We start from the raw sequence: 14,284 nt of genomic DNA, 5'->3' as shown, positions 1-14,284 counted from the left end.
ATGGCCCCTGTAATTTGGTTCCAGAATAAACTAGCTCTTTCTCCTTGGGAACTGAGAGGTGGTTTTTGCACCATCATTTTTCCTGTCATTTCCTTCCTCCCTTCCTTCTTCTTCACCTCTCTCCTTTCTCCCCTCCCACTTCCCCCTCCTCTCTCTTCCCTTTTCTCCCACTTTTTTCTTTTCAATGGTACGTAAGGTAAGATTTTCCTTAAATAATAATCATTTCTCTTCAAACTCTGGGCTTTAATCCATATTGTTATATGGAAAACCTAGTGTGCTAAGAGAGTTCTTGTTTTTTACATTTATGCTTTCAACTGCACACTTGACTTTACTGTCCCAGCTTCTTAAGGTCCTAAGACACCGGAGGAATTAAATTTTGCTGCTTTCAAATTAGTTGCTTTTAATCCCTGCTTCTCATGTCCTTCTTTATTGTTTAGACACCTGGCAGTGCTTTCCTGTTGCTGGAAGGAAATGGTTCATCAGGCTGTTCCTATCCAAGAGGCTGCATCACCAAAAAAATCCACCCCAGCATGGGTGACCATTCATTGAAACTGGAAACACAGAACTTACTGCAGAACTTGCAGGTGGCTCAGCCAGTAGGGCCCCTTTGGCTGGTTAGAGTCTCTTCCAGGTCGCTCACCTGGTTTGAAGGTCTTTCAGCTCCCCTTACAGCTTCTATATGATTGAGAAAGAGAGGTCTAATGTATGGGCAGTTGTAAGAACCTTGTGAAGCCTTTGGGTTATTTCCTGAGCCCAAGAACTTGCCAGCAGGATGGAATGTTCACCCCTCAGAACACTCAGGGATTCACATACTTTCTCGAATCCTCTGCCGATTATCCAGATGCTGCTGACTGGGCACTTGGAGCTTCCTCCAAGGCACAAGGTTTTCATCCCAGAGAAAAGTGCTACACAGCAGTCAGCATGCTTAGGGAGCCCGCACAGACCTCCAAACACAGTGCACGCAGTCAGCACACTTAGGGAGCCTGCACGGACCTCCAAACCACAGTGCACGCAGTCAGCACACTTAGGGAGCCTGCACGGACCTCCAAACACAGTGCACGCAGTCAGCGCACTTAGGGAGCCTGCACGGACCTCCAAACAGTGCACGCAGGTACAATACTGCTCTTCACAGGCTGAGACAAATCATGCTTAACTATGGTGACTGATCCATGGTCACACAAGCAGCTTTGTCCCCAGTGAAGTCACCCTGGAGGCTCTTCCTTCCACCAGCTGTGCATCTCTTAGAAGTTTTCAAGACTCTGGCCTGAATTAGACTTTTAAAACATGTTTTTATTTGCGTGTCTTTATGTGCACTGAAGCCCAAGGAGGGCAGAAGAGGGTGCCAGGTCTTCGGAACCTGGGGTTCCAGACAGTTGTGAATCACTGTGTGGGTGCTGGGAACCAAGCCCAGGTCCTCTGAAAGAGCAACAAGTACTCTTAACCACTAAGCCCTCTCTAGCTTCCAGCCTAATTTCTTTAAGATCGATTGGCATTGCCCCATCCATTTCTAGGGCACCATTAGTCTGACGGTCCATCTTCTAGCTTTCCCGTCTTCTCAGGGTACACCCTAACAGCACCCAGATGAACGCATTTTATAACCGCTGCACAAGCTTCCTATCGGGTCCAGAGTGGTATGTCATGCAGCTCTACATATATTTATGATTGGGGTAATTTCTAAAAAACCAGGAGCAGAGAGATGTATTCTCAAAATGATAAAGACTGTAAGCTGGGCATTTATAGCAAATGAGAAGGCATGGAGAAGAAAAAAATGAGAGAGATAGAAAGAATGAGAAAGAGAGAGGAAGGGGACGAGAGAGACAGAGATAGAGAGATTTCCTGCCATGTGACTCAGGGCCCGCTGCCGCCCTACTGCTCCTGCGCAGTCTGGGGGTACACGTGCGCCACACGCCCACGCTCTGCTTGCTGTTTACCGCCGGGGTCTCAGGAGCAACTTCCTAGTCAGAGCCTCGCTGTCTCCTCACCAAAGAGAAGACTGCTCTGTCGAGGCTCAGGAGCTCAGGAAAGCCTCTGCCTACTCAGGAACATGAGTGGTCGGGCTCGAGTGAGGGCACGAGGCATCGCCCCCCGCCATGGTGCCAGGGAAGTGGGGAGCCCCCCAGGAAATCACATGGTGAGTGTTTCTCCCTGTCCTCCCTGTGGCCATCACAGCAGTGCTTCCCCCTGCCTGCTTCTCTTCCCTCACTTCTCCCTGCTTCCCAGCGTTTCCACCTTTTTTTCCCCCAAGTGGCTCGAGACTGTTGTTGAGACCTGGAAGGGCAAAAAACACTGTGGATAGGAAATGTGGAACTGTCTTCTACTTTTTAAAAAAATATATATTTATTTATTATGTATACAATATTCTGTCTGTCTGTATGCCTGCAGGCCAGAAGAGGACACCAGACCCTATTACAGATGGTTGTGAGCCACCACGTGGTTGCTGAGAATTGAACTCAGGACCTTTGGAAGAGCAGACAATGCTCTTAACCTCTGAGCCATCTCTCCAGCTCCTTCCTTCTACTTTCTTAGCGATAATTTCGTTTGGTAACCCTTAGTAGAAGGCCTATCCAATTCAGATGTGGCTTAGAGTCCACTGCTGTCGGTTGAGCAAGTGCTCAGAGTTTGGCTGTTTGCTGGTTTTGGGTGGCCAGACTGAACCAGTCCTGAGTAACAACTGCACACCTACGAATTGGAGAAACTTAGCCTCAGATCAGAGCCCGCAGTCTGTGATCATTTTGCCGTTGTTATCATTTAGTGTTCTCTTGATTTTGCTCTTTAAAAAATAAAAACAAACAGGCCAAGGTACAGCAATTTCTTGGGCAAAGAGAAGTTTCTGCAGAGAAAATATTAATGGCTAATAATATTACTGGCTGGTTTTGTGGACTAGTTTTGGTTCTGTTTGTTTACAGGGGTCACCCCTGTGCTCAGGGTCCCACTTCTACCTCTTACCCTCTGGGCTCTAACATTGTCACCTCTTGCTCAGATGCCAGCGGGCTCACGCTAAAAGCATGGCAAGGGGAGAGGGCTTCTGCTTCTCCTTAGCCTTCACTGGGGAATGACCTCCTCCCTCATGTCCTTCAAAGGTTTCTACCTCTTAGTGTTTTCTGCTCCTGGATCGTGGTAATTTGTATCAGACATGATACCACTCTTGCCTTTTGGTAACCTTGTGGGCTGTGAGTTGATTTAAATCTGAGCAAACTTTCTCCCTGCTTTGTAGGCCACATTTTCCAGTCCTGGGGACAGTCAGGCGTTCAGCAGTGGAGCGAGTGACATTTCACAGTCAGGTAAGTGCAGCTGGGTCTGTTTCCCTGACTCCTTCAGCCTGAGCAGAGCCAAGAGACCCACCAAGCCCTGAGACAGGAGGCTCCATTGACGGCTCTGTTCCTTTTCCCACGGGTCGTCCTCACGCGGGTCGTCCTCACACACAGGTTGTCCTTACACGGGTCATCCTCACATGTTCACTGTGGGTTCTCTGAGCTTCCTGGGACACAGGGATCCAGACGGGGAAGCCAGTTTTCTGATTCTTTCTGTTCAGGGAATAATTCTGGAACCTCACCACCCTTGAGACAATGTCTCAGAGCCCAACTAGCTTCAAACTTACTGTATTCCTGAAGATGGCTTTAATTTCTGATTCCCCTGCCTCTACCCCCAGCCCTTAAGTACTGGGATTGCAAGTGTACATCACCCATTTTGCGTGGCTCTGGAGATTGGATTCGTGGTCTCATGTGTGCTAGAGACAAGCACTTTGCCTATTGAGTTACATTTCCCAGCCCTTGAAAAACACATTCCAAAACTACACAGCTCAAAGACCAAAGCATTCATTTACAGGGTGGGAGAAACCAGCCACACACTTTCCTCTCCCTCGCACCTGGGGAACACATTAGTCAGGCCAGGTTCTGTCTCAGAATCCCTGTCCCCTCTAGATCACACAGCTTGAGTCGGCGTGCCAGGTGTATTGGGTTTGCTTGGGCTGCCGTGAGGAAATGCCATAGACGGAGGGGCTTAGATAAGAGACATTCGTTTTCCCCTAATTCCAGAGGGTTGAAGTGAATCTGAGGATAATGCAGTTCATTTCGTATCCCTGGGTAAAGCCTGTCTACTATGTCCCCCATTCTGACCATGGAGAGACACCCTTGGGTTCCAGCTGTGAGCACTGAGGGGCCCTGGACCCTGGTGTGCCCACCTGTCCTGAGCGGGGCTTTCCGGTCCACGTGTGCAGTCCCAGGTGATCTGTACCGCAGTGAGAACGTAATGCGAGGACACAGAAGGTCAGCTCCGAGAGGCGGCAAGTTGGCCAATCTGTTCCTGCTACTCAAACGCCATTTCACTTTGTGTGTGACTCAGGATGGAAGCAGTCCATCTTTAAAGGCAGACTGAATTTTTGTGGATTTCTCTAAGTTATGGTAATATACATAGAACCTAATTTTTTTTCATTTTAACTCTTTTGTTTGTTTGTTTTTCTAGACAGGATTTCTTTGTGTAGCCCTGACTGTCCTGGAGCTAGCTCTGTAGACCAGGCTGGCCTTGAACTCACAGAGCGCCACTTGTCTCTGCTTCCCCAGTACTGTTATTTTTACTTTTGTGTACAGTTCTGGGGTTTCAAGCACACTTACATTGAACAGTTACCGCGGTCCACCTCTGGAAATCTTTTGTATTGTAAAACGGAAACTTATTCCTTAAACGGTAACTTCCCACTCCCCAACCTCCCCATTTCTGAGAACCGCCTCTTTGTAGTAGTTTGAACTTTTTAGAAACAAGATTTGATTTTATGTTTAATTGTGTGTATTGTATGTGTCTGTGTGTGAGGCCAGAGGCATTGGATCCCCGGAAGTAACTGTGAGCCACCTCATATGTCATCTAGGAATCACACCCCAGTCTTCTGCAAGAAAACAAGCGCTCTTAACCACGGAGCTGCTTCCCTGGCCCTGGTAGTTGAATTTAAAACTGCCTAAAAAAATCACTTGAATTCTAGATCAGTGAGAGATGTAGATGATCAATTTCATGCAATATCTGAAAATTAAATGAAGAGTTTTTTTGAAGGGTTTTTTTGTTGTTTGTTTTTGGTTTTTCGAGACAGGGTTTCTCTGTAGCTTTGGAGCCTGTCCTGGAACTTTCTCTGTAGATCAGATTGACCTCAAACTCACAGAGATCTGCCTGCCTCTGCCTCCCGAGTGCTGGAATTAAAGGCGTGTGCCACCACCATCTGGCAAATGGAGGTTTTTAAAAATTGGTTTCTTCATTGTGGTTTTAAATCTTCCTGAGAGACTCTATATCCATGGAGAAGAGTTTGGATGGAAGTTCAGAGCAGGTGGAAGGAGCACTTGGGAGACACAGCATCCAGTGACCTCCTCACAGGACAGGCAAACTCAGAGGCAGAGGTTCAGCACACCACTAGGCGTGCATCTTGATGATTTAAAGTTACCTTCCAAGTGCTGAAGACACTGAAAAGGTGACCGTCTTCTGTTCTCAAACAAGTTGCTCAGATGGAAGCATTTATTTCACTGTTCTGTGATTTAATGCAAATGGTAGATGCTGAGGTGGACTCTGTCTTCCCATCTTCTCTTCTTTAGGAACAATCTAATTGATTGGTGATGGCTGGGCCTGGGTGGTTTCTGTTTTCAGTGATAAAGGTGAGAGATCCCCTGAGCTAGCCTGGATCTCTTCAGAGTACAGTTACCTTAGAACTGAAGGAGAAGGAGGTCACTGTCACTTGTTAGCAGGTAGACCTGGGCACAGGGAGGCAGCGGTCTGCTGAGCCAAGAAGAGGAAGTCTATGGTATTATGAAAGCTAACACTAGTGTTTCTGGTTAAACATCCTGCGCTTCCTCTGTAATTTTCAACGCGGAGGCTAAAGTCTTCTGTGTAGTCAGGGGTGTGTTGGCGATGCAGGACATCGCAGGAAGAGCCGTTTTTACTGTCAGTGTGGTTTTGATGAACAGGATGCACACAATCAGTCTACCATAACGTGTTTTCTTCTACTTCCAGATGAGGTTATCTCTTCTGATAATAGTGGACATCCTGTCATGGAAAGGGGCCAAGTCAGACGGGACTTCGTAGATTTGAGTGTCTGTACCAGGGAGAAGATGGCACACGTAAAAGATTGTAAAACAGGTAGCCAGTCCCTTCTTGTTATTATTTAAAGGTTACCAGATCTTGCCATGGAATTTACATTTCTAGTTCTAAAACAGGTAAGTTTGTTAATGATCTGATAGCTGTTGACCGTCTGTTCTTTTGAAGACATTGTCTGGGCACTCTGAGTGTCAGAAACACAGAACCTCCTCAAACCACATTTCACTTTTAGGAAAGATACCCCCTTCTCACTTGGGGAAGACATAGGGAGATGCGTCTTCTCCTTCTAGTCCTGACTATGTGGAGAATCAGCCTGTGGATATTTTAGCTGTAGAAAGGAAACCTCAGCCAATGGGGGCACCTCTTTACTCAGACTCCAGGCTCCTTCCCAGATGGCTTACACAGGTGTGAGCTGACGCACCTTCTGGAAGCAGCGTCTGTGGTTTTCTTCGGATTTGCAGGAAGCTTTGTGGCTCCCTCCTCACTAATTGGAATGTCTGTTTTTTTTAAGCAGCATAATAAGAAACAGGTGTTATTATCTGGCAGCTAGCCACACAGCTGACGTAACATTTCCCAGAAAGTGCTCACCTCCCTGCATAGTGATGCCGTGGGCTCATTCTGCTGTCCTTGAACTGGAGAGAGGGCTGGGTGTTGAAGAGCACACACCTCACAAGCAAAGGATTGATGTTCAGATCCCACTGTGCGTGTCAGGCCCCTCACAAATACCTGGAATGCCAACTCCAAAGAGGTGCACAGCCATCTAGCCCCATGGACACCTGCACACATGTGCATGCAGATGAGCACACAAAAGATAAGAATCAAGTCCTTTCGCCCCTCCCTCCAAGACGTGCACTGATTTACAGACCTTCCTGACCTGGGCACTGACAGTGCCTGCTGTTGCCTGGAAACACGGCTGCAGATGATCTCCAAGGCTCTGCCAGCTCCTCAGTCTAGACTGACATTTCTCAGTCTGAGTGATGACTGGCTCACATGTGTCGCCCTTCACTAAGAATGCGGGAAAACAAAATTTTTCCTTAGGCAAAAATGACATAATTATCTCCTGCCTCTGCCAGACGCATGTATCACAGGCTCAGAGTAAGGACACTAAAGTGTACAAGTACCGTCTATTCTCCTTGAAGAAATCAAACTAGTGTACGTATAGTAGAAAGATACAAATTTCATCATTTTCTGTCAAGAGAAGTGAGAACAAAATCATTGGTACCCGTCTAGATTCTGTCCTGGGGAGGAGCTTGTGACATCCTCTGAACAGCTAGCTATGTTCTGGCTGGCTCTGATTTTGTCCTGCAGATGTTTAAGCTGCGAGCAAAAATGTCTGTAGGGGAAGGCATTCCGTGTGCCCGTACAAAACAGAAGACCAAGTCATGCTGCTTCTGTACAGGAGTGCCTGATTCTGACTCATGGCCCACCTCTACTTTTTGGGGAACTTAGTGTTCTGACTACTGATAGAGCATCGTCAGAATTTTCTGCATACTGCTTCTCATTAGCTCCATGTCTTAGAAGTTGGGAGTTGTATCCTTCATGGCGAGAATGGGCTAGGCTTTTGTTTCTGTTGGGTTTGTAATCTCAGAGCAGAATCTGAGACTGTCAGCTCACTGATCTGTGTCACAGAGACCCATCTGGAAGGTGCCGCTCCTGGGGCCCATACAGTCGCCTTCAGATGCCTCTCCTCCCAAGCTTGGGAAGTCACGCCTGTTCCTCTGTCTGTGGAGGTCCCTTGTGCACAGGAGCTCACAGTAACTCCCAGTGGCATTGCCAGGTTGAAGATGCAAAGGTTTAATCCCATACCACTGATCAAAAGCCCCTGCTTTATGGCAATCACGGTTCATGTGCAATTTTTTTCTTTTCTTTTTTTTTCTTTCTTTATTTTTTATTGCTTTATAAATAATACCATTCAAAATTTCCACTTCCTCTCTTTCCCCTTCCCCCACCAGTCCTAAGGGAGGGCAGGGTACCCTGCCCTGTGGGAAGTCCAAGGCCCTCCCCCTCTGCAATTTTTAAAAATATGATTAATATTAACATGATGTGCTCCTCTGGTGAAAAGCGTCTTTTTTCTTCCCCCAGGTTCTAGTGGAATACCTCTGCGGCTGCTTACGAATCTCTTTAGTTTAGATTTGCCCCAGGATTGGCAGCTGTACCAGTACCATGTCACGTATAGCCCAGACTTAGCCTCTAGGAGGCTGAAGATTGCTTTGCTTTATAATCACAGCAAACTCGTGGACAAGGTGAAAACATTTGATGGCACCAGCCTTTTCCTCTCAGAAAAGCTGGACCAAAAGGTACAGTGGGGGTCACTGTTTCACTCTGTGTGTGTGTGTGTACATGCGCGTGTGCACACATGAACGTGTGCATGCATGGATGTATTTGCTTATGTATGTGGAGAGAAGAGCCTTGATTTTCTTGACAGTTTGAAGGAGTGTTTCCCATGCTGCTTCCTCGTCCCCACTCCCTTGCTTAAGAGCCCAAAGGTTTCTGAGACGTCACCATCACCATTGATATTGTAGATAAAACTGATGCTCCAGCATGCTAAACATTCAAGAGCTGCACATTCTTAAGACAGATGAACTTGGAAACCTTCTCCAAGCAAGTGGAACCTATAGAATCACCATTTCCACCACTCTGAGGCTGGCATTTCTGCACGCTTTTTCCCCTGTGCCAGGGCTCCTGTGTGGCCAAATAATTCCATGTCCATTTCTGAATGTAAGACCGTCCTTTCTCTCATCCCTCATTAAGCCACAGGAAAGATGAGTTACTGATGTCAATTCTAAAAGTGTTTGCAAAATGAGACCACTGAAGGAGTTAAATGTTTGATCTTCCTTTACCCATTCCCCGCCCCAGATTTTCAACATTACTGTACCGTAAATAGATATAAGTAGGCATGACTCTCTCAATATTCTGTTTTAAAACAGGATCTGAATTACTGTGAGAAAAAAGAGCCCGGCTTTAAGGAGTTACAGTAGAACACAGGATTAGACCTTTGATGCTTCCAGTAAGAAAGCTGAGTTAGCGAGGTCCCCATTTTTAAGCACTGTGGTGCCAACAGCATAGGATAGCTAACCTTGCTAAACAAGAAAGGCTTTGGGATTTTACATAAGAAATGAGCTTCTGAGCGTTCCTTTATCCTTTGTAAGACATTGAAATGGACGGCACCAGGTGGTGAGATGTGCTGGCTTAGATCATAGGAATCTGAATTTAGAATGATTTTATTCCCCTTCTCGTCCTTTGTCCAGTGACATGTGGATGGACGCAACATATCTTCTTATTAATATTCTCATGATGTGTTTCCAGTATCTTGTCAGGATTAAGATCAGCTTGTCCTTGGAGTCGTTTTTTTTTTAGCTTTAGCTGAGAGGCTTCAGTGGTGTTAGAGGTCACTTGTGTGTCACCGGCATGGTCCGCTTTACCTCAGCTGTTCCTAGCAAGCTGGAGAAATTCTGTTCTGCGCATGCCAGGGACAGGTGAGCACTGCTCATGCCAGTCCAGAGCTAGCATGTCGTTTGTGTCAGACACATCTGCATGCTGGGGATGGCATCAGTGAGGGGGGCAGGTGATGAGGTCGGCTGTAAGACAGAGCATGCGACTCGTGGGGGCTGTTGGCCGTATCCCCAGATTGGGTGACGCTGGGCGCAGACAGAGCTTATTATGTCCCTTATTTGCTTTACGTCCTGTCACTGGGTTACAGTGAGCATCCTAACAATGACTCCGCTCTGTTCGCTTATTGTTGACCTCAGGGCATATAACCCTCCAGCCTTGCCAATCTCCACCTTTCTAGGGTGCTTATCAGGGCTTGAAGAGTTCCTTTGCATACATTATATTCCTGTCAATACTTCTGGAAGCCGCCTTCCAGCTGCCTTGTGGCCTTCCAGTATTATCCCGGACTCCATCTGTGAGCTGGGAGGTTTATTCACTTACATCTCTTTTCCACCTTTGTGTACTTGTAGAGTTGACTGTGTACTTAAGGTGTTAGCACCATGAAGAAATAAAGACAGATACTGCAGCGGTCTTTTCTCTAAGAGGCTTTCAGCTTAACATCAGAGTTACAGATGAACACAGGGAGGTCGAATGCCTAAGTGCTGTAGTAATAATTAGTATTGGATTAGTATTTTTATTATACTAACATTTACTGTGCACTTACTAAGTGTGGAGTTCTGTGCTCGGCAGGTCTTCGGATCAGCATCACAACTATCTTTATGCTGCTGTTATATCTACCGGACTACATTTGTTGGCCATGTGTCCTGCCAGGCTCTTAATGGCACCATGTGTTTAACCCTTTTATCACTCCTGGAGCTCAGAGAGCTTGAGGATCTTACCTCAAAGCCAGAACTCAGAGCATGGTGAAGAGCAGGACTCCTGAAGAGTTATGAGTAGTGTCTTCCGAAGGATGTCAGGGTCAGAGAGGAAGGCAGTGGGGAATGGCCTTCTGAACGACAGAAGGGAAGGGCGCATTTGAGAAACTTTGGTCATCGAAGCTTAATTAGCAAGATGTGGAAATGGCCCTGAAGGTCCTTTTGGACACTGAAAGTAGGAGAAGAGTTTGTCTCTTACGGATCTGTGAAGCACCATAAGAGAGTCTTCCAGTCACATCCTAATGAGGTTTCCTGAAAGAGGTGGGAAGAGAAATGGAATAGCCTGGGCAGTGTGTCAAAAGGACTTGAACAAAAACCCAAAATGCTGCTCTCTGTTTGACCTTTGTGGACGCCTGTGCTCTGCAGGAAGATAAAGATCCTGGAGTGCCCTATTTATCTGCACAGTCCTGCAGCTCCAGCTGGCCTTGCTCCCGCTTTAGAGATAGCAGAGAAGCTCCAGGCATTGGAACAGCTTCCTCTGGGTCACACAGTAGACAGGGAGATGCAGTATCCATAGTCTCTCTAAGTGTGTGGTATGGTGGTATGAAGTCACTTAGAAACATTGCTGTGTGGATGCTATGAGCCATGTGGATTGCTCAGGTGGCGGGTTGGGTTGTTGGAGAAGAAATGTGAAGTGGGAGGTTATCAGCCTGGGAACTGGAGGGGGTGGGCCTAGGAACAGATGGAGGAAGTGCAGGAGCTGTTGGTGTTTGCTGAGAGGGGATCGAGGGGGATGAAGTATTTGATCTTGGGAAGTTTCCAAGACTGCCTGCTGCCAGCTCTCTTCAGTTCTTCTCCAACACCTATTGTTGTCCACATCCTTTTGCTGCGGTCCCGGTGGGGCTGGGAGCAGGATGTCCCTTCTGCTCCCGTGAAGTGGATGTTGCCACTTCTGTGTGATTTGTCTGAGACCAGGAGTCTCCCCAGGGCAGTACCCCACCCCATGCCAAAGGACAAATTTCTCTTTGCCTCTGTGCAGTTCAGTTCCTGCTATAAAAACTGACCCTGTAACTAGAAGAAGGTGGATGTGACTATGCAGATGCTTGCTAATGAGCTGACTTCAAATCCATTACCCTTTGAAACATCCCTGGTCATTGACATTTGTTGGCTGATTTGGGAACGTTTGTATTTGAAAATTCTGTACTGAGCCTTGCATGGTTTAGAGGTTTCTTTGTAGTTGTTTAAAGATTTATTTTTTAATTATGTGTGGTGTGTGTGTGCACGTGTGCACATCCTCAGAGCAGAAGAGGGTATCAGATCATATGGAGTTGGAGTTACAGCAGCTGTGGGCAACCCAGTGTGAATGTAAAAACCAGACTCTGGTCCCCTACAAGAACAGGTGACTCTAGAGCCATCTCTCCAGCCCCTGGTGACTTAGGGTTTCCTTTAGTTGGGCAGTTGATACAGAGCCTATCCCTGTGGTCCTTACGTTGTTAGAACAGTTTCATATTGGGCGTTCCCTAAGACTTTCAGCAACCCTTGGCAGACTTTTGTTAATAGAATGAAACATCCTAGCACCCACGTTTTCTCTGCTCTATTTCCCTCGTCTTCCTCTTCCTCCTGTCTGGCCCTTTCCTTTAAGGATTTCCTCTCCCCCACTTTCCTGCTTTGTGAATACGCTTTTTGAGGGATTTCCCATGGATTCATGAACTTGGAAGGGGCCAGGCAGTCTGCTGCTTCCTAAGAATATGTACTTTGCTTCTCTAACTATGTGTGCACATATGGGATTTTCTTGAAGGACTGTCTTTATCGGGCTTTTAATTTGATCCCCAGATGTGGATGGGAATAGCCCACACACCAACACCCTCAGCTCCGTTGCTCACGCAGATACGGCTGCTGTATAGGATCTGTGTTCTGACCACTTGAGGTTAAGCTATGCCCTTTACTGCTGCTGTTCCCAGGTCACAGAACTGACAAGTGACACGCAAAGAGGTGAGACTGTGAGGATCACACTCACTCTCACCAGCCAGCTGCCCTCCACCTCCCCAGTGTGCCTCCACTTCTTCACTGTCATCTTCAAAAAGTAAGTTGCTTGACCTTCGGCGTACACCCCGGGTATCAACGCGATAGCTCCATGCTCCGTGGGTAACGAGCCAGCAGCAGCTCGGGGATGATTTTCCTTGACGTTGATGTCCTCCGGCAGTGAGATGGGACACTTTCCATCCCTTTGAGCCAAATCCTCATTATTCCGTCTTATCCAAAAGTTAGGCCATGTTGCTTTTAGTCTTTCCTTCACTTCCTGTGCACTGCCCCACTCTGACCCCAGACTCAAGGTCACTGAATGGGAATTGGCCCGATGGTGGATCCGTTTCTCCACTAGCTGGCTGGTTTGGGACATACAAGGCTGTTACTAGCTGTGTGCTGCCCTGGCTCCATCCCAGGCCCCACATAGGTCTTCCCAGCATGAGTGCGGGAAGGGTGCTGGTTGTACGTAGGCTTCTGACAGTCTTTAGAACGGACTGAGGGGGCATGTGGTACAAAGTTACCTTGAAGATGAAGGGATTTGATCAGTGCAAGATCCCTGACCCCTCTCTACACTCAGTCAAAACAGATTTTCCATTGGTAGGGATTGGAGGTAAAACAAGAAAACTGAGCAAGCCTCCCTGATGACACGTGAACACTCTAAAGCAAGTGAATGCTGTGTGTGTTTGTGTGTGTGTGCGTGCATGCATGTGTGCCAGGTCCCACACAGCATTATGTGTGTGTGTGTGAGGTTCCACACAGCACTGTATATATGTGTGTGTGTGTCAGGTTCTACACAGCACTATGTGTGTGTGAGTGTGTGTGTGTGTGTGTGTTAGGTCTCACACGGCACTGTGTGTGTGTCAGGTTCCACACAGCATTGTGTGTGTGTACATGTGTCAGGCTCCACACAACACTGTGTGTGTCAGGATGCTGTGTCTGGAACCCTGTTGTTGAGATGCCACCTTCTGTTCAACAGCAGACTGAGGGGGAGGAGGTCAGGAAGTTTGGGGGTTTCCAGAGTATCTGAGCACATAAAGTAGCTTCTTCCTTATACAGTTTCCTAGCGCTAGTCAAACGTCTCACCCAGTCTCTTTGACCCTCCCTGCCCCATGAGAGGACTGTGCTTGGCCAGCTGACTGTGGAAGGTGCTTTCCATTGTGTTTACCATACTGTTCCTTGCTCCCCAGAGCTGGCACTGCTATACAGACCCCCGCTTTACGTATGGGAGACTGGCCTCTGTGACACTGGTAGGCATGTCACCAGAGCTGGTGCTCCTGTGTTCTGACTCAGAACTGCTAACCTTTCCCCATACACGGGACACCACCGCCCCTTCCCAGAGGTGGCGAGGATAGACAATTCCTGAAGATAGTGTCACAGTAATGTGGGGAACAAAGGGAGCTTGAGTGTTTATCAAAAATAGATTCAACATAAGAGGGGTCAGAGAATTATAATTAAACAGACTTGACCATGTTGTAGTTATATGTATAAAAATGTCAACCACATCATTTTAAAGTATGGGCTTATAGTTCATGTATATTTAGTGTTTGCTCTAGTGGTGTGTGTGTGTGTGTGTGTGTGTGTGTGTGTACATGTGTGAGGGTGCACATTTGCTTCAGTGTGTGGAAGTCAAGAGACAGCTCCTCTGTTGGTCCTTGTCTCCCTGTATGAAATAAGTTCTCATTCTTGTTTGCTGCTGCCGACATCAGGACAACTGGCCCATGAACTTGGGGAGTCTTCTGTGCTGCCTCCTGTCTCCCCACAGGAGGACTGGGATGATAGCTCTGTGTTGTTGTGTCCTGCCTTATGTTGCCTCTACACACATGTGACAAATGCTTTATTCACTGAGCCGTCACCCCAGCCCCCAAAGGTTGAATAAGGCTATTATGAAT

General features: G+C 47.2%; 1 protein-coding gene across 3 annotated transcripts in view; it reads left to right on the top strand.

Annotated features, from left to right (window-relative positions):
* The first annotated feature begins 2,044 nt into the window (after positions 1-2,044).
* The window catches only part of Piwil4 (piwi like RNA-mediated gene silencing 4), a 39,403-nt gene continuing 27,163 nt past the window's right edge, over positions 2,045-14,284 (top strand). For 2 of the 3 annotated variants that reach the window (XM_038323810.1, XM_038323809.1), the window contains exons 1-5: positions 2,045-2,131; positions 3,215-3,281; positions 5,983-6,108; positions 8,149-8,363; positions 12,332-12,453. In XM_038323810.1, coding sequence (XP_038179738.1) covers positions 2,045-2,131; positions 3,215-3,281; positions 5,983-6,108; positions 8,149-8,363; positions 12,332-12,453 — 617 coding nt within the window. Of the gene's footprint in view, positions 2,148-3,214; positions 3,282-5,982; positions 6,109-8,148; positions 8,364-12,331; positions 12,454-14,284 lie in introns of all 3 variants that reach the window. The other variant, XM_038323811.1, reaches the window with a different exon arrangement.

This window comes from Arvicola amphibius, chromosome 3 (genome assembly GCF_903992535.2).
Source record: "Arvicola amphibius chromosome 3, mArvAmp1.2, whole genome shotgun sequence".
Lineage (NCBI taxonomy): Eukaryota > Metazoa > Chordata > Mammalia > Rodentia > Cricetidae > Arvicola > Arvicola amphibius.
The sequence above is the reverse complement of the archived record's forward strand: the minus strand, read 5'-3'. Positions and strand labels throughout refer to the sequence as shown.